The sequence below is a fragment of the Netta rufina genome, assembly GCF_964035555.1.
Source record: "Netta rufina genome assembly, chromosome: 1".
Taxonomy (NCBI): Eukaryota; Metazoa; Chordata; class Aves; order Anseriformes; family Anatidae; genus Netta; species Netta rufina.
Window position 1 is genome coordinate 135900629 of NC_140123.1, and position 14698 is coordinate 135915326.

Sequence of the window (14698 nt, forward strand, 5' to 3'; positions counted from 1 at the left end):
GGTCACCATATGTAGGATAACCCGACCGAAACCCTGGGACAAACGGACACAACGACCAGTGTTCTGTGCCGTAAGCCAATTTATTACTGCGTGACATTATGTTATATAGTGTCAAAACGTCCCACCCAGGAACCCAGGACCCCTCCCACTGTGCTCGCAGGCACCCCAGACCCCTCCTTTCGTGCACGCAGGCACAACCCAGAATAATCCCACAAGGCAGGACTGTGAGAGCTTGTGCAACTGCCATCACCTCCTGCTGCTTGGCTTTCATACCGCACAGCGCATCAATTGCTGTCCACCACGTCCCACTTACTTCTTTATCCAGCTTTCCATTTGAGATGGCTTTATCTCATAAGCAATCTCCATCTCCTACCTCCCACCACTCTTCTGGGCTCACAGCTCTGCTCGTCCCCCACCTTCACCAACTCCTCCACTCTTCCGTAGAAGTTTTGAGGTCTGGTTCGATCACTGATGTCCCGGTTCCCTGTTCGGGCACCATTTGTTGCAGGAAGAACGGCCAAAGACATGACATAAACATATATGGTCAGATCATGCTCTCTTTTTATTTCCCAAATAGCCTGACTTTTATAGCAAATTTAGTAGGGGCAGATGTCTCACACAAGATTATTGGTTGAAAGCACTCAGACGAAACAACTGCAAGAAAACAACCCCACCTGCAAGAAAACAACCCCTTTGTGATTAGCAGTCACGTAGATCTTGTCCTTGAAGCCAGCTGCTGACAACAATACTTTTAATTCCTCAATTGGACGATAAGGGAACATCATTATGGCAACTCCTCATAGTCGTCCTGGTAGCTTGGTTTGCTCAGCTGCAGCAGGTGATGGCCTCCTGCCTCCTTGCTGTTTCAAAAATCCCTCAACAGGAGATGCTCTAGGCATTTTTGTATCATCTTTGTATCTCCTGTATCATCTTTGTGGCCCTCCGCTGGACTCTTTCCAGGAGATCCCTGTCTTTTTTGTATTCCAATCCTGGAATAGAAAGAGATACTGTTCTAGTTTGTTTAAAGTATGGGAAGAGTCATCTTGGGAATGTTCCACAAGTAGGTAGTGATGCCAGTGTTATTTTACAGCAAGCCTCTCCCTTTTTCTAAAAAACTAGAAGCCTGAGTTTTTAGTAGGAGTAGAATGTATGCGCAAGAATCACGTGTGTTAATAGAACTTAAAAGAACCCAGAGTTTTTGCAAGAAAACATGTATCTGAGCTTGGATTGGCTTCACTTGTCAGAAGGAACATGATAACCGTTAGGGAAAAAACATTTTAAATTTCACTATTCTATTAACCTAAAAGTATTGATTTTTCTGGTCTTGTGGCCTAAACATTGATGACATCTCCTCTCAGGCTGTCTATACAGTACATGGTGACTGGTTTTGGCTGTATTGCAGATGAGAAAAGAATTGTTTCTGAATCTTGGAGACTGAGAAGGTCTCCATGGGCTGCAGCCTCCTCCAGGCAACATAAACCTGCTCCACCGGGGGCTCCTCCACGGGCTGCAGCGTGGAGATCTGCTCCATGTGGGACCCATGGGCTGCAGGGGGACAGCCTGCTCCACCAGGGGCCTCTCCACAGGCTGCAGGGGAACTGCTGCTCCAAGCCTGGAGCACCTCCTGCCCTCCTGCTGCACTGACCTTGGGGTCTGCAGGGCTGATTCTCACTCCTCTCTCCCAGCTGCTGTTTTGCAGCAGTTGTTTCCCTTTAATAAATCTGCTCCCACAGATGCACAACCAACATCCCTCACTGGATCAGCTCTGGCCAGGGGCGGGTCCCTTTGGAGCTGTGTGCAACTGGCTCTGATCTGACATGGGGCAGCAGCTGGGCTTTGCTCATGGAGGCCACTCCTCTACCCACCCGTGCTCCCAAGCCCTTGCCATGTAAACCCAATATACAGTTGCACGAGTATGTAGGGGTATTAGTGTTATTTTATAGTAAGCCCCTCACTTTTTCAATTAAAAGAGAAGCCTGACATTTTTGGGGTAGTAGGAGTAGAATGTACCCTGAAGGATCACGTGTGTCACTGTCCAGTGCGTGAAGTGCTTCATCATAGATGCATTTTGTATATGCATCTATGTAGGTATGTATACATGTCTATTTTACCTATAACGAAGTAAAGGGTTTATCTCAGACACGATGGCCTTCAAGCCACCAAAAAGAGGTTGTCTAGCCAACAGAAGACTCCCTTCTTTAGCAACCCATAAGGTCTCTATTCTCTTTTGCGACATGACTCATGCTGTCCTCCTGTTCATTAAGATCTTGTTTTACATTAAATATATGGATACAGCAAGTATTGTAGGCCAAGTTCAAGTATCTGCACATGCCATTTTCAAGGAACAAGAACAAATCTGGTCAGATGTCAAGGAGCTAGATGTTGAAGCAATCTCAGTTCTTTTATTAATAATTCCAATCCATCCTTGTGCTGTTTAGTCCGGTCCCATGATTTCCCCTTTCTAAGGAAAAAGATTATTTTTTTTTTCTAAACCATATCTTTAACATCTAGAACTGCCATCCATGGGTGTGATGCTCCCTGAATCTGGGTAATCGAGTCTGCAGTATTTGGCACAGTGGCAGCTAAAGGTGTGGTATTGGCATTTGATCAGCTATAATCAATTGCAAGCCCCGCTGTCCATTTGGCTTTCTTATTGGCCAAACAGGAGAATTGTAAGGGGAATGTGTGTGAATGATAACAGCTCTCTTTTTTCCAAGGCTGATAGCACCCCGTGAATGCCTGAATGTGCAGCTGCTAGCAAAGAGTACTCCCTTATCACAACCCTCTTGTACATCACTTGTATGCAGGCTGCTTTTTGCACAAATGCGAAAAGATCCACTTCCTTTCGAGGGAGGCTCACCACACATATTCTGTCTCAGATTCCTCCAGGCACCTAGAATACTTTTCAGCATTGCTAATTCAACCAGAGAGCATGGGATGGTTTGTACTGGAGTACAAACATCGTCATCTCCATTATTTTCAAGTTTAGTGTTAATCAATGGTTGTAAGGTGCAGGCTCTGGGGTAAGATCATAATCCAAATCTCCCACCAGTTCATAATTATCATTACTATACCAGATGTCTCCATCCCATGTCTTAGGACTTGTATTGTGTATTAATTTGTGGATTTGTTTAGCAGAGACGGAGGATGGCATCTGATTTAGTAAGAGATGTAATTTTTCCTGTAGTTGTTTTTCTTACCTTTCAGCTGAGGCCAATAGCATTTTAAATTCTCCAATTTCTTTTCCTAATTTCTCTTGACTTTTCTTTTTGAAGGTCTGTGATGCTTTTAGCACTCTGTTTTCTGATTTTAATGCAGCATATTCTACCCCTGTAGTTCTTTCAGTGTGTGTGGGGGGTTACTTATTTCCTTTTTTGCGCAAGACAAGCAAACGCCCAGTAGTGCAAAGGCAATTCATTTGCATTTATGTTTCCAAAATTTTTGCTCACTCCTACATTGTTCTATCCACCCTATTACTTTCCCCTTGGCTTTCCAAGATCTTGGGGCCCATTCTATTCCTGCTTTGGATGGTGCACGCTTATAGTTTTGCATCTGTTTATCCATGGCAATCCTGCTGACTACACCAATTTTACTGTTGCTTTAAAGGGGGGACACATCAGAGTCTGATCAGAGTCTGACATTTGCCTGTTTCAGAGCCCTGCTAAGGGCTTTCACTGAGACAGATTCACCAAACTGAATGTATGTAATAAGGTAACAGACATACCAAATGTGGAGTTGCCATTGGTAAATACACTTACTGCAACAGCGCTAAGATATGATACCAGTGCTAGCAAAATGCTCTCCTGGGTATTCCTCATCAATGGGTGAAAGCACAGAGCTTGCCAAGAAGGCGTCCCTGTCTAGGCAGAGGAGAAGAAGCATAGCCTCTTCCAGGTTTCCAATTTCTTCTTTCTCCCCTGCCTAGCCCTACTGATTTCCTCACACTATTTTTTTCCTAACGCTATTTTTTTTTTTACACTAACTCCTATCACTCTTTTATATCCTAACCTTATTTGTTCCTTCCCTGGGGGTATGTTTACTATGATTTGGGTGAAGAGTTGAGTGTGAGAGTCATATCTGTTTTGCATGTACTTCATAAAGCTCATTATCCTACTCATGGGTATTAACTTTAATATTAATTTTACACATAAAGAAGCAAAAGGTTTCACTCTGGCCCAGTGGACCTCAAGACTCTGCCACCAAAACAGGGCTGTCCTGCCAACACAAGGCTCCCTCCCTCAGCTGCCTCTCCTACCAAACTTGTGGACCTCCATCCACCAAGTTTGTGAAAGAGATAGACAAGAACAAGCTGCAAAACTCCCCTTTGCCTAAGGCTGGTGCTTGTCAGTGATGCTGACAAGTCTGGCTGCTCTCCACAATCATGAAGGTGCGTTCACAGATCTTGTGATTTCTCTCATGTGGTCACCTGCCTCTGTGAAGAAGTCAAGGTGGTGCATCACTGGCCATAGAACAAGCCTGGCTATCTATGCTGTGATCCTTCTGTATTCAAAGTAAGCTGTGTAGCTGCGTGGAAAATTCCCACTTCTTATGAATAAGATTTTTTTTCTGAGTGTACCATCAAGGTTCTTTTTTTTTTTTTTTTTTTCCTGCCTGCATATGGCAAGATCCATTTTTAAAATTACTTGTGTTTTCTCAGTTTGATAGTGTACCAATAGTTTGTAAAAACCCAAAGGGCAGTACTGAGGAAGCTGCATGAGTAGGTAGTTCTGTCATGTTTGCCACTTTTTCTAACAAAATACAGGCCTACATTTGGATAATAGCACTTAAGGAGAAAGGGAATCTTTGTTAGAGGTGGTCCCCCAGGGATCACCTGTATCACCAGCAGAGGGTGAAGTGTGTCATTGCGGTTGCATTTTGTAAAGTTACTTCTGTGGATATAAAGAGTGGATATAAAGAGTGCCTGACTGTTAGTTTTCCATTCCTTCCTTGTGAGTTTTGTTCTTGATGAGAGCAAAGCAAGTTCTCTTTCCTGCCTGTAGCAGTTTATCTTGGTTACTCTTCAGTACCTTGGTTAGTCTTCACCTACAGATTATAATATACTGACTAGTAAGGGGATAGAGTTTTAAATAGAGTTTTAAAATACAGAATTCTATGGAGAAAAAAAAATAAATCTGAGGCTCTATAAAATAGTATTCTGCAGTCTATTGCTAATGCCCAGAAGTTAGGTGTTAACAAAGCCATCTCCTGCAAATATAAATGCAGTGTTGTGAACTATTTTTAGTTGTCAGGAGATACCATGCTAAATGACCCTGACTTTTTTATTATTTATGCTTTGAGCAGTAAAGATTTTTTTCAGGTCTCTGGCCATTTTGGCTCTTACATTATCATGTGCTCAGCCAGAGGCAAGAGTCCCGCTCAGACTACTGATCTAATTCTTTATTCATCATCTAGATAAATAAAGAGCGGTTCCTATGTGTGCAGGGTCTGGCTCGTATGGGGTTAATAATGCTGTGCCAGATGAGGCGATGCTTAGCAGGAAAAGCAGAATGGCACTTTTCAAAAGCAAGCCCTCTGCAGAGACTTGCTGGGAATTGGTCTGCTGGTGGCAAGTGACTGCTTTTGTATGACTTAGAATCACTGAATCATAGAATATACCAAGTTGGAAGGGACCCATAAGGATCATGGAGTCCAACTCCTGGCACCACACAGGTCTACCCAAAAATTCAGACCATGTGACTAAGTGCACAGTCCAAATGCTTCTTAAACTCCACCAGGCTTGGTGCCATGACTGCTTCACTGGGGAGCTTGTGCCAGCGCACGACAACCCTCTCGGTGAAGAACCTCTTCCTGATATCCAGTCTAAACCTCCCCTGTCACAGCTTGACACCATTCCCATGGGTCCTATCACTGGTCACTGAAGAGAACAGATTGGCGCCTGCCCCTCCACTTCCCTTGTGAGGAAGCTGTAGACTGCGATGAGGTCTCCCCTCAGCCTCCTCTTTTCCAGGCTGAACAGGCCAAGTAACTTCAGCCTCTCCTCATACATCTTCCCTGCTAGGCCCTTCACCATCTTTGTAGCCCTCCTCTGGACACTCTCCAACAGTTTCTGTCCTTCACTTCTGGGTATCTATTTCTGTTGTTGCTTTCCTTCACATATTAGACTGTCTTTATTGCAACCCACTTATTTATTTATCTATTTCCTTGCTTTGCCCTTCCAATTCTCTCCCCATCGTGATGGATAGGGAGCGAGCAAGTGGCTGGCTGGGGGCTCACCATCCAAATGCGGTTGACCCATTGCATTATGGCAGCAAAATAGCAATGACACCAATGCAAAATAGTCTCAGCACAATTTCTTTCAGTTGAGAAACTCTAAGCACAATCAGTAGCAAGGGGTTGAATGTTAAAATATTCTTAAAAATAAAACAAAATATTTATGAACATTTAATGGAAACCTAAATATTACATTAAACATAAGTATTACAGAGTACAGTTGACCTGGAATATGAAATCTTGCATTGTTCATATGACAAGATAAACCATTTTTTTTTCATTTATTTTTCTGTTCTTGAGGCCTAAATGCTGCTGACGTCTCTTCTGAGGTTGGCCATAGAGCATGCTGTGAGAAAGATTGGGTTCACCTGTTTTGGCTGTTCTACAGATCAGGTAACACAGTATCTTTCTAAGCCTTTGTAATAAAAAATCAAATGCTTGGGCTTCATCAGATGGTTCTTCATACATGGATTGTCTCAAATCTCTGTAGGCAGACATAATAACAGCTTGGAAGAGATTGATCAAAAGACAGATCATCACAAACATGAAAGAGGCTAGGAAGAGACCACCCAGGAACCTGTTGGAACGAAAGTCAGTATCTCTGAAAGCTAAAACACAGTAAGAGAACACAGACTGAGCTGAGTGAATGATGCTATTGTAATTGTCATCATGCTGGCCAAACACAAGGTAGCCGAAAGCCATAAATACAAAGAAGTACACCACCACCACAAAAGCCATAGAAAATATTCCGGGAAGAGCTGCCATGATTAATCGCTGTGCCAGACGCACATCATAAAAGAATTGAGAATATTTTAGAGTTCTCAAAACTACAAGAAATGCCAAGAAGCCCGTAGTATTCCTTAAAATCTGATCTACATGAGAAACTGCATGAAAAGGAATGAAATCATTTGGGTGAAGTAAGTAGAACTTCACTATATCAGCTCCCATCTTAAACTTTAGGACCCTTAAAAGAACAAAAAGGAAGAATGTTGATACTAAGCCAAAATTAATTAAGTTGGAAGGGCTTTTAATATATTTTTTCCTTTGCACAATGATGTAAAGGCCATCTGTGATGTAAATGAACAGAAAGGCAACAAAAACAACAAAGAGTAATTGTTGACCTTTCGTTTGCTGATGAAAAATAGGGAGTGCAAAAGAGTGTATTGACAAACTTGGCTTTATGGTCCCCAGTTGAGAAAGTTCAAATATGACTGAGATACTGCAGAAAAGCTGCACATCGGAGTTAAATGTAGTTAATTCAATGATCAGAGCCCATGTATTTTCATCGATCCAATGGCTCTTTTGCAGCAAATCCAGCCTTGCTGTGGAATTACGTCTTCCTTCTTCAGGGAAAAAGTAAAAGGTATAACCTCCGGATCCGTATGTGCGCAAATTGCCAGATGAGTAATAACTCCACGGAGTTTTGTTTGGCTGGTAAGTAAACCCAAGCCAACTGCTGGCATCCTTGGAAACAGACTGGTTGGAAATCTTTGACCAACTGCCAGCGTAGTCACCTTTCTCTTCAGTGTCCCTGCCGTATTTGTGAAGACAGTGGCTTTCGCTGATCACAAATTTATTTACAAAGCTATGAGGATGGAAACATTTTTTCTCAGTCTGTTTAGCCCGTATTTGCCTCATCCTAGGCAAACCAATGATTTTGGACCAGCTCTCAGGAAGGAAGGAAGGCTGAATGTTGTTGTGGATCAAGGGCAAGAAGACATCATTCATCCACATGTAAATATCTTCTATCTTGTCCACAGGGGAGAGTCTGGGAGAGAACTGGTTCTGAATAAATTGGTTGTTGTGAAAAATGTTGTTGTTCTCACTGGAATAGGCAAAATGTAATACCAGAGCTAAAAAAACAAGGTGGCTAATGAAATCTCGTACGAAAACAAAAGCCTTGGCTTTAATTTTTGCCCTTTTCAGCATCTTTGCAATTTCATCAGCTTCTAAAGGCTTATACTGCTTGGTGCCTCTGATTTGGGCAAGTTTCAAGTGCTTCTCCCTCATCTCATCTTCACTCAGTGTTTCCTTGTCCAGCTTTATCTCAGAATAATTTTCCTGAGTTAACCACGGAATGTTTGCACAGTATTTAGGACGAACTGTATTCAAAGCTGAGTAACAAACGATTTTTAGGACAGAAAGGAAAAACACATTCTGAATAAAGGAGGCTGCCGATGCTAAAAGCCACTCCATGGAAGTCTGGTAGCCGTAAGACAAACCATACAGTACAATGAAAAATGATGATACACCAGTTACAGCTATAACCAATGCCCACGAGAGATAGACGCACCACCAACAAAAAACCACCTGTGGCGTCTTGCGAAAAGGCCTGGAGGTGACACTTAGCGGCTTGCTTTCTTTCAGAAAGTTGCCACCTTCTTCTGCAGAGTTTTTATTGAAACTGGAATTGGGTGGTAGCCCTCTCTGCAAGGCCTGAGCCTTTGGAGGGGAATTCTTTTTGGCAGTCTGCTCCTCAGCTCCAGTTGCATCGGCATCTCTTTCAGAAATGGGGGAGTGGCTCCAGTTCTGGGGAGCTCCTCGATTGCTCATCCTTCGGTGAGGCAGTGGGCCCTGTGCATTGCTGGGGCCAGGAAAGTTCTCCAGGGGATTATTATTCCCGGATTGTGATGAAGTTTCTGAGAGGTACCGTTTTTGCAAAGGTTCCTTCCCGTTCTTAAGCCTTCCAGAAAGGAGGGGTGGACTGCCAGTTGGGTCCTTCTGGGAATACTTAAATAAGGCAATGATAAGCATCTCCACAGGTATCGTAACCAAAGCACATTCAATCCCTATTATTATTGATCTCAAGTACCTCAAGTGTATTGGAGATTGCTCTTCCTTGTCAGCATTAAAGAACATAATGTTAACGAGCAGGTTTAATAATAAAATCGTTAAACATGAAGATAACCTTTGGAGCCTGGTGAAAGTGCCAGTGGGAAAGCGAGCAAAAATCGAGAGCCACAGATGGCCCTCTGTCAGACCATTGGAGAGATGGATCAAAAAGCAGTCCTTTCTGGGTAGGGGATCTTTGGGGTTTGTGACAAAGAATGTCCTTTCCAGTAAGCCATCTCCCCTGTCGAGAGAAAGCCACTTCCTGCACATAAATAGCCAGGTCTTCCGAGTGGACGTGTTTTCAACTTTGGCTCTGCTTAAGAACCATCCAGGAGATGGGCCCCTGTTATTGTGCCAGACCCTGAAGGCGCAGATGTCTCCTAAGTCCTCCCTAGTTGTCAAGAGAAAGCGGTCAGTGCTTCCTTGACGGAAAGAAGGAACCTGGGGGTGCCGTAAGCAGTGGACATCGCTTGTGCCGTTCTGACCAATGAGCTGGAGAAAAACGTCAGCTTTGGTTCCAGCTCCCCAGCGACTGCCTGTGTACAAGGTGACCAAAAAGCTCTCTTTGTCCAAGGGGTCGTTGTCAGGCAGAACTATAATCTTGTCTTTGCTGGCCCTGTCAGCCCTGTCTTTTTGTATGGCCCAGAGGGACAAGAGCAAGTAGACTGCAAAAATGAAGAGCACCGTTAAAAGTGTCACAGGGTTTTTAGGGATGTCTGCTATGAGCGTTTTCTCCAGGTCCACCGTGTTGGGGGTAACTATTACTTTGGCTGCCAGGAACCTGATGTCAAATGTGGATGTATTTGAGGCCACACGGACTGACAGGCTTCTGTGACTCTGCTTCATCTTGCAGATGCAGTGTACCCTCTGCCAGTCAGTCAAGGGGCCAAGCCTGCACAGGTCTTCCCTCCATTGACTTCGAACTCCACCCAGAAACAAGCACTGGTCACTGAAAATGTTGATGCTCACCAGCCCCGTGGTTGGATACCTTGTAAGGTAGGGCGTCAGCAAGACAATGGAGATGTTCTGACTGTCGGCACCACTTCCTTGAGCTGCGGCTTTCAGCAGTGACTCTGGGAGACAGATAACGTAAGGAGCCTTGATGTTACAGTCCGCATTAGCCGTCTTGGTTTTGCTTGCAACTGTCGGCATATCAGGAAAAGCATCAAAAGAGGCTATGGGAAAAGCCTGAGTGACGTTTGTGCCCGTAAACACTACCACCTGGAAGGTCACTTTTAATTTTGTCAGGATCTGGATGTAGATGATCTTGGTATTTCTGTTCACTTCAAGACTAAATCCTCCAGTAGTGTAGGTTTCTGTTCTATCGGGTCCCACTGCTAATCGAAAAGTTGCTGATTCAGTATCCTTCCTTGCGATAAGAATGTCCGCTTCTTCAGGCAGGATCCCTTGCAGATCCCCGTTAGCCTTGGTCTCTGCCATCTTGAAGCCCAAGACGGTTGTTGCGATTTCCGATGTGTAACCTAGCCATGGGAAAGGATTCTCATCAAACTCAAAAACCGCAGTGGAAATGACAGCGTTGCGGGGCAGACTTGAATTCTGTCCTTTCTGCAGTGTTGGATAGAAACAATTCCTGCAGGTTTCTGTGGCTGAGAACGCATTGGTGACATTCCAGTTTTCATCCTTCTTCAAAGTGATGTTCCAGTTTTTTGTTTCCATGACAGTGTCTGTCTCTCCGGGGACTTTGCCCTGGAAAACTATCTCTGTTAAGTTTTCCATGATGGAGAAGACTTGCGTGACTCCACCAACATTGACATTCCTGCGAGGCAGAAGAGCAGCCCTCATGATGTTGGACAAGCACCTTAGTATTCCGCTGGTCTGAATTTCTATTTGTTCAGACCAGTGGCTCTCATTCCTCTGTACTTTCAGCACTCTCGTTACTTCGGTCAGTTTTGTAATGGCAATCTCCTGTGAACGAATGTTCACTTCCTCCGGTTCCTCTGTGACTTGAAAAAGGGAGGCAACTACTTGGTTGATTTCCATCATGCTCTCTACCGAAATATTTACAGCTGTTTTAATCAGGCTTTCCCGAAACTGAGCCTTGGGTATCTGGATTGTTGGTGCAGCTTTAATATAGTTGAGGACCGAGGCTGCAAGATAAGCCAAGTAACCAGCATTAAAATAGTCTCCGGTCTGCAGATAAGCTGTCATGGGCGCGCTTAAACTGCTCACTGAGGCAAGCATTTCATGGAAGACGACAGCTAGTGGTCGACTCTTCACAGGGTTCTCCACTCGGATATATAAGCTCACCTGGGTAAATGCCCCGAGAGAATCACTGACCTGAACATACAGGGTCAAAGTAGACTTCCGAGAGGGCACGCCAACTGGCAGGAAAGACGGAGGAGTTCTAGGCTGATAGCCAACGTACAGAATGATGCCAAAAGTGTTTTCCTCCAACGAGCTTATTTTGGCGGTCTGGGATACATCAGAAGCTACTATTACTTTGTATGTCAGAGGTAAGTTGCTGTCAGAAAATCCATTGCACTGGACAACAAATTTAGTCTGAAAGGCTGTACCCCGGTGTGGGCTGATGCTGCACGTCCCAGCCCTGGGAGGAGAATTCACTCTGAACGCGTATCTGTAGAGTGATGACCCACCGCCCCGAGTGGTCACTTTTAAGAGCAGCGTGTATGACTGATGCGCAGCATTTGTAAAAGTCAGAGCATGTATAGAGAGGAAAGGACCAGACCTGCCCGTTGAAGTTCTGGAAGACCAGTCAAAGCGGATTTCGGTAGAGTTTTCCAAACAAAGGGACCAGAGGTAGACCGGCTGGCTCTTTGTCGGACAGTTCAGGCATTTTCCCGACAACGTAAACCTCTCCGTCGGAATGACAGCGCCGCCACAGTTCTCCAGGCACGCCACGGCCAGAAGAGGAGGGGAGCCAGGCCTCACGTCTACGGTCTGCTTGGCATAGCTCTTTCTACTGTCCTTCTGGATGACCAGACGGAAGTGGTATGCAGCATTTCCTGGGAGGAATTCTGGTGGCACTGCCTGAACAGAACCCGTAGGTGTTGGCCATTTCAAGTCCCTCTGGGAGCGATGACATTTCTGTCCTGCACTGACTTGCATGGTCTCATAGTCCGACACCTTTTTAGTGCAGTACCAAGTAAACGCGATTCCCTCAAGCGGCTCCTGCGAATCAGGGTCGTAGGACGCGGAGCCATCAAGAGTCCAGCGATCCGAGAAACCCACCGTCCGGTACGTGCCTCCGGCGATATTCGCCACCAGATCACTTCTCTCAATCTGAAGGAAAACTCTGTCCGTGCGACTGAAGTGTCTTTTAGCCCCAATAACATCCACTCGAGCAGTAAAATACACCTGATACATGCCGTAATTCAGAGTACAGCCGGGGACAGTTAGCTGCACCGTGTCCACGCCGTGCAGGAAGGACACGTTTAAAGGTTTCTCCCAGTCCGGATTCGTTTTCATGTCCGGAACAGCATAGAATATCCACTCCGGCTTTATAGACAAGCTGAGGCTGCAGTCCACCAGCACTCTGGCATACAGGTAGAAAGTCATGCCCCTTTTCTGATGGATGACAGACGTGTGAAGAGGCTTTTGAATTACGACGGAGTTTAGCTTACAGGCTGCTGCCTGCCGAAGCACTGCCATTTCCACTGTTCCCGGGGTGCTGTTACTGACCGCGAGCCTCAGGAGACCTGGCACGAGCCCCCTCGGGGCGCCGCTCCCTTCTGCCACAAGCCCTGCCTCTTCTTCGGGGTGGAAGGCTGGCGCAGCACGACGAGCCAGCCGTGGCGCACCTCCTCCGTGATCGCCGCACATGTCCGTGCTGTTGAGGACAGCACGTCTGGGCAGCATCACGACGCTGATGTTGCGGTGCAGACACCTGGGTGCCGCGCACAGGCTGGACGAGCACTGCACCGTGATGAGGCCAGAGGCTGCGGGCAGAGGAGCGTGCCCGGGCCGCGGGAGGCCTGTCTGCAGCGTCACCTGCCCTGCCCAGCCCGAGGTGCTCCTCGCCCGGGCCGAGTTGAGGTACCAGAGGCAGCGAGGCGGGGCTGGCGGCCGCGTCCCTCCCTTCTCGGCCTCGGGCCCCGCTCCTGGGGCCGGCTGGTAGCGCAGCGTCACGGTGCCGGTCTCCGGGCACGCGACGCAGCCCCGGGCGTCGTGCCCTCGGGAGACGCGGCCGTGGGGGCCCGGGCAGCTGAGCAGCAGCGGCGGCGGCTGCAGGCGGGGAGCAGGGGCCGGCAGGGCTCGGAGGAACGAGCCGAGCAGCGGGAGGAGGAGCGCGGGGCGCAGGGGCATGGCGGCGGCGCCCCGAGGGCCCCGGGCAGCACCGGCGCTGCGGACGGCAGGGCGGCAGCCGGCCGGGGGGCCCCAACCGCCGGCGGGGCCTAACGGCCACGGCTCGGAACCCGCCCCGCGGAGCCCGGCCCCCGCCCCCCGGCCCCGGCGGCAGGGCAGGGCCGGGCAGGGCCGGGCAGGGCCAGGGAGCCGCCGGGCTGCCGAGGCGCCCCGGGGCGGCCGGGCCCCGCGTGGCCGGCGGCAGCAGCAGCAGCAGCAGCGGGCCCCGGCGGCGGCCCCGGGGGCTCGGCAGCGAGCGCGGCCGGCGGGATGAGCGGCCCCGGCCCGGCCCCGCCGCCGGCGGCCCCGCCCGCCCCTGCCGCGACCCCTCTTCCTTTATGAGCTTCTTGAAGGTAGAATCGGAGAATCAGTAGGGCTGGAAAAGACCTCCAAGTTTTTCTGGTCCGACCATCCCCCTACCACCACTGTCACCCACTAAACCATGTCCCCAAGCAGCACGTCCAGCCTTTCCTTGAACACCCCCAGGGACAGTGACGCCACCACCTCCCTGGGCAACCCGTCCCAGTGCCTGACTGCTCTTTCTGAGTAGAAATGTCTCCTCGTTTCCAATATGAACCTTCCCTGGCACAACCTGAGGCCATTCCCTCTGGTCCTATCACTGGTTATCTGTGAGAAGAGGCTGACCCCCAGCTCTCCACACCTTCCTTTCAGGTAGCTGTAGACAGCAATGAGGTCTCCCCTGAGCCTCCTCTTCCCCTGTCAGCCCTGTCTTTTTGCATGGCCCAGAGGGACAATGGCAAGTAGGCTGCAAGAATGAAGAGCACCGTTAAAAGTGTCACAGGGTTTTTAGGGATGTCTGCTATGAGCATTTTCTCCAGGTCCACCATGTTGGGGGTAACTATTACTTTGGCTGCCAGGAACCAGATGTTGAATGTGGATTTATTTGAGGCCACATGGACTGATGGGCTTCCACAACTCTCCGTCATCTTGCAGATGCACTGTTCCCTTTGCCAGTCTCTCGCAGAGCCAAGCCTGCAGATGTCTCTGGCGATATTTGCCACCAGACTAGTTCTCTGGGGCAGAGGAGTACTTGTTGGTGAGAGGCCTGTCTGCAGCATGCCCTGCCCTACCCAGCGAGAGGTGCTCCTCACCCAGGCCGAGTTCAGGTACCAGGTGCAGCGTGGTGCAGCTGGTGGCTGCATCTCTTTCCTCTCAGCCTCTGGTCTTGCTCCTGGACCCAGGTGGTAGTGCATCACCCTGGTGCTGCTCCCCCGGCACGTGACGCAGCCCTGGGTGTTGTGCTGTTGGGAGACATTTCCAAGAGTGTCCAGGAAGGTGAGCAGCAGGGGTG

The 14698-nt window shown here is 47.9% G+C and overlaps 1 protein-coding gene across 1 annotated transcript; it reads right to left on the reverse strand.

The window, feature by feature from the left end:
- Nucleotides 1-6480: 6480 nt before the first annotated feature.
- On the reverse strand, nt 6481-13347 carry LOC311219211 (polycystin family receptor for egg jelly-like; the record flags this gene model as incomplete). The annotated part of the gene is made up of 1 exon (XM_084302256.1): nt 6481-13347. One exon carries the CDS (start codon nt 13345-13347, stop codon nt 6481-6483), a length of 6867 nt encoding a protein of 2288 aa, XP_084158382.1.
- Nucleotides 13348-14698: the final 1351 nt, after the last annotated feature.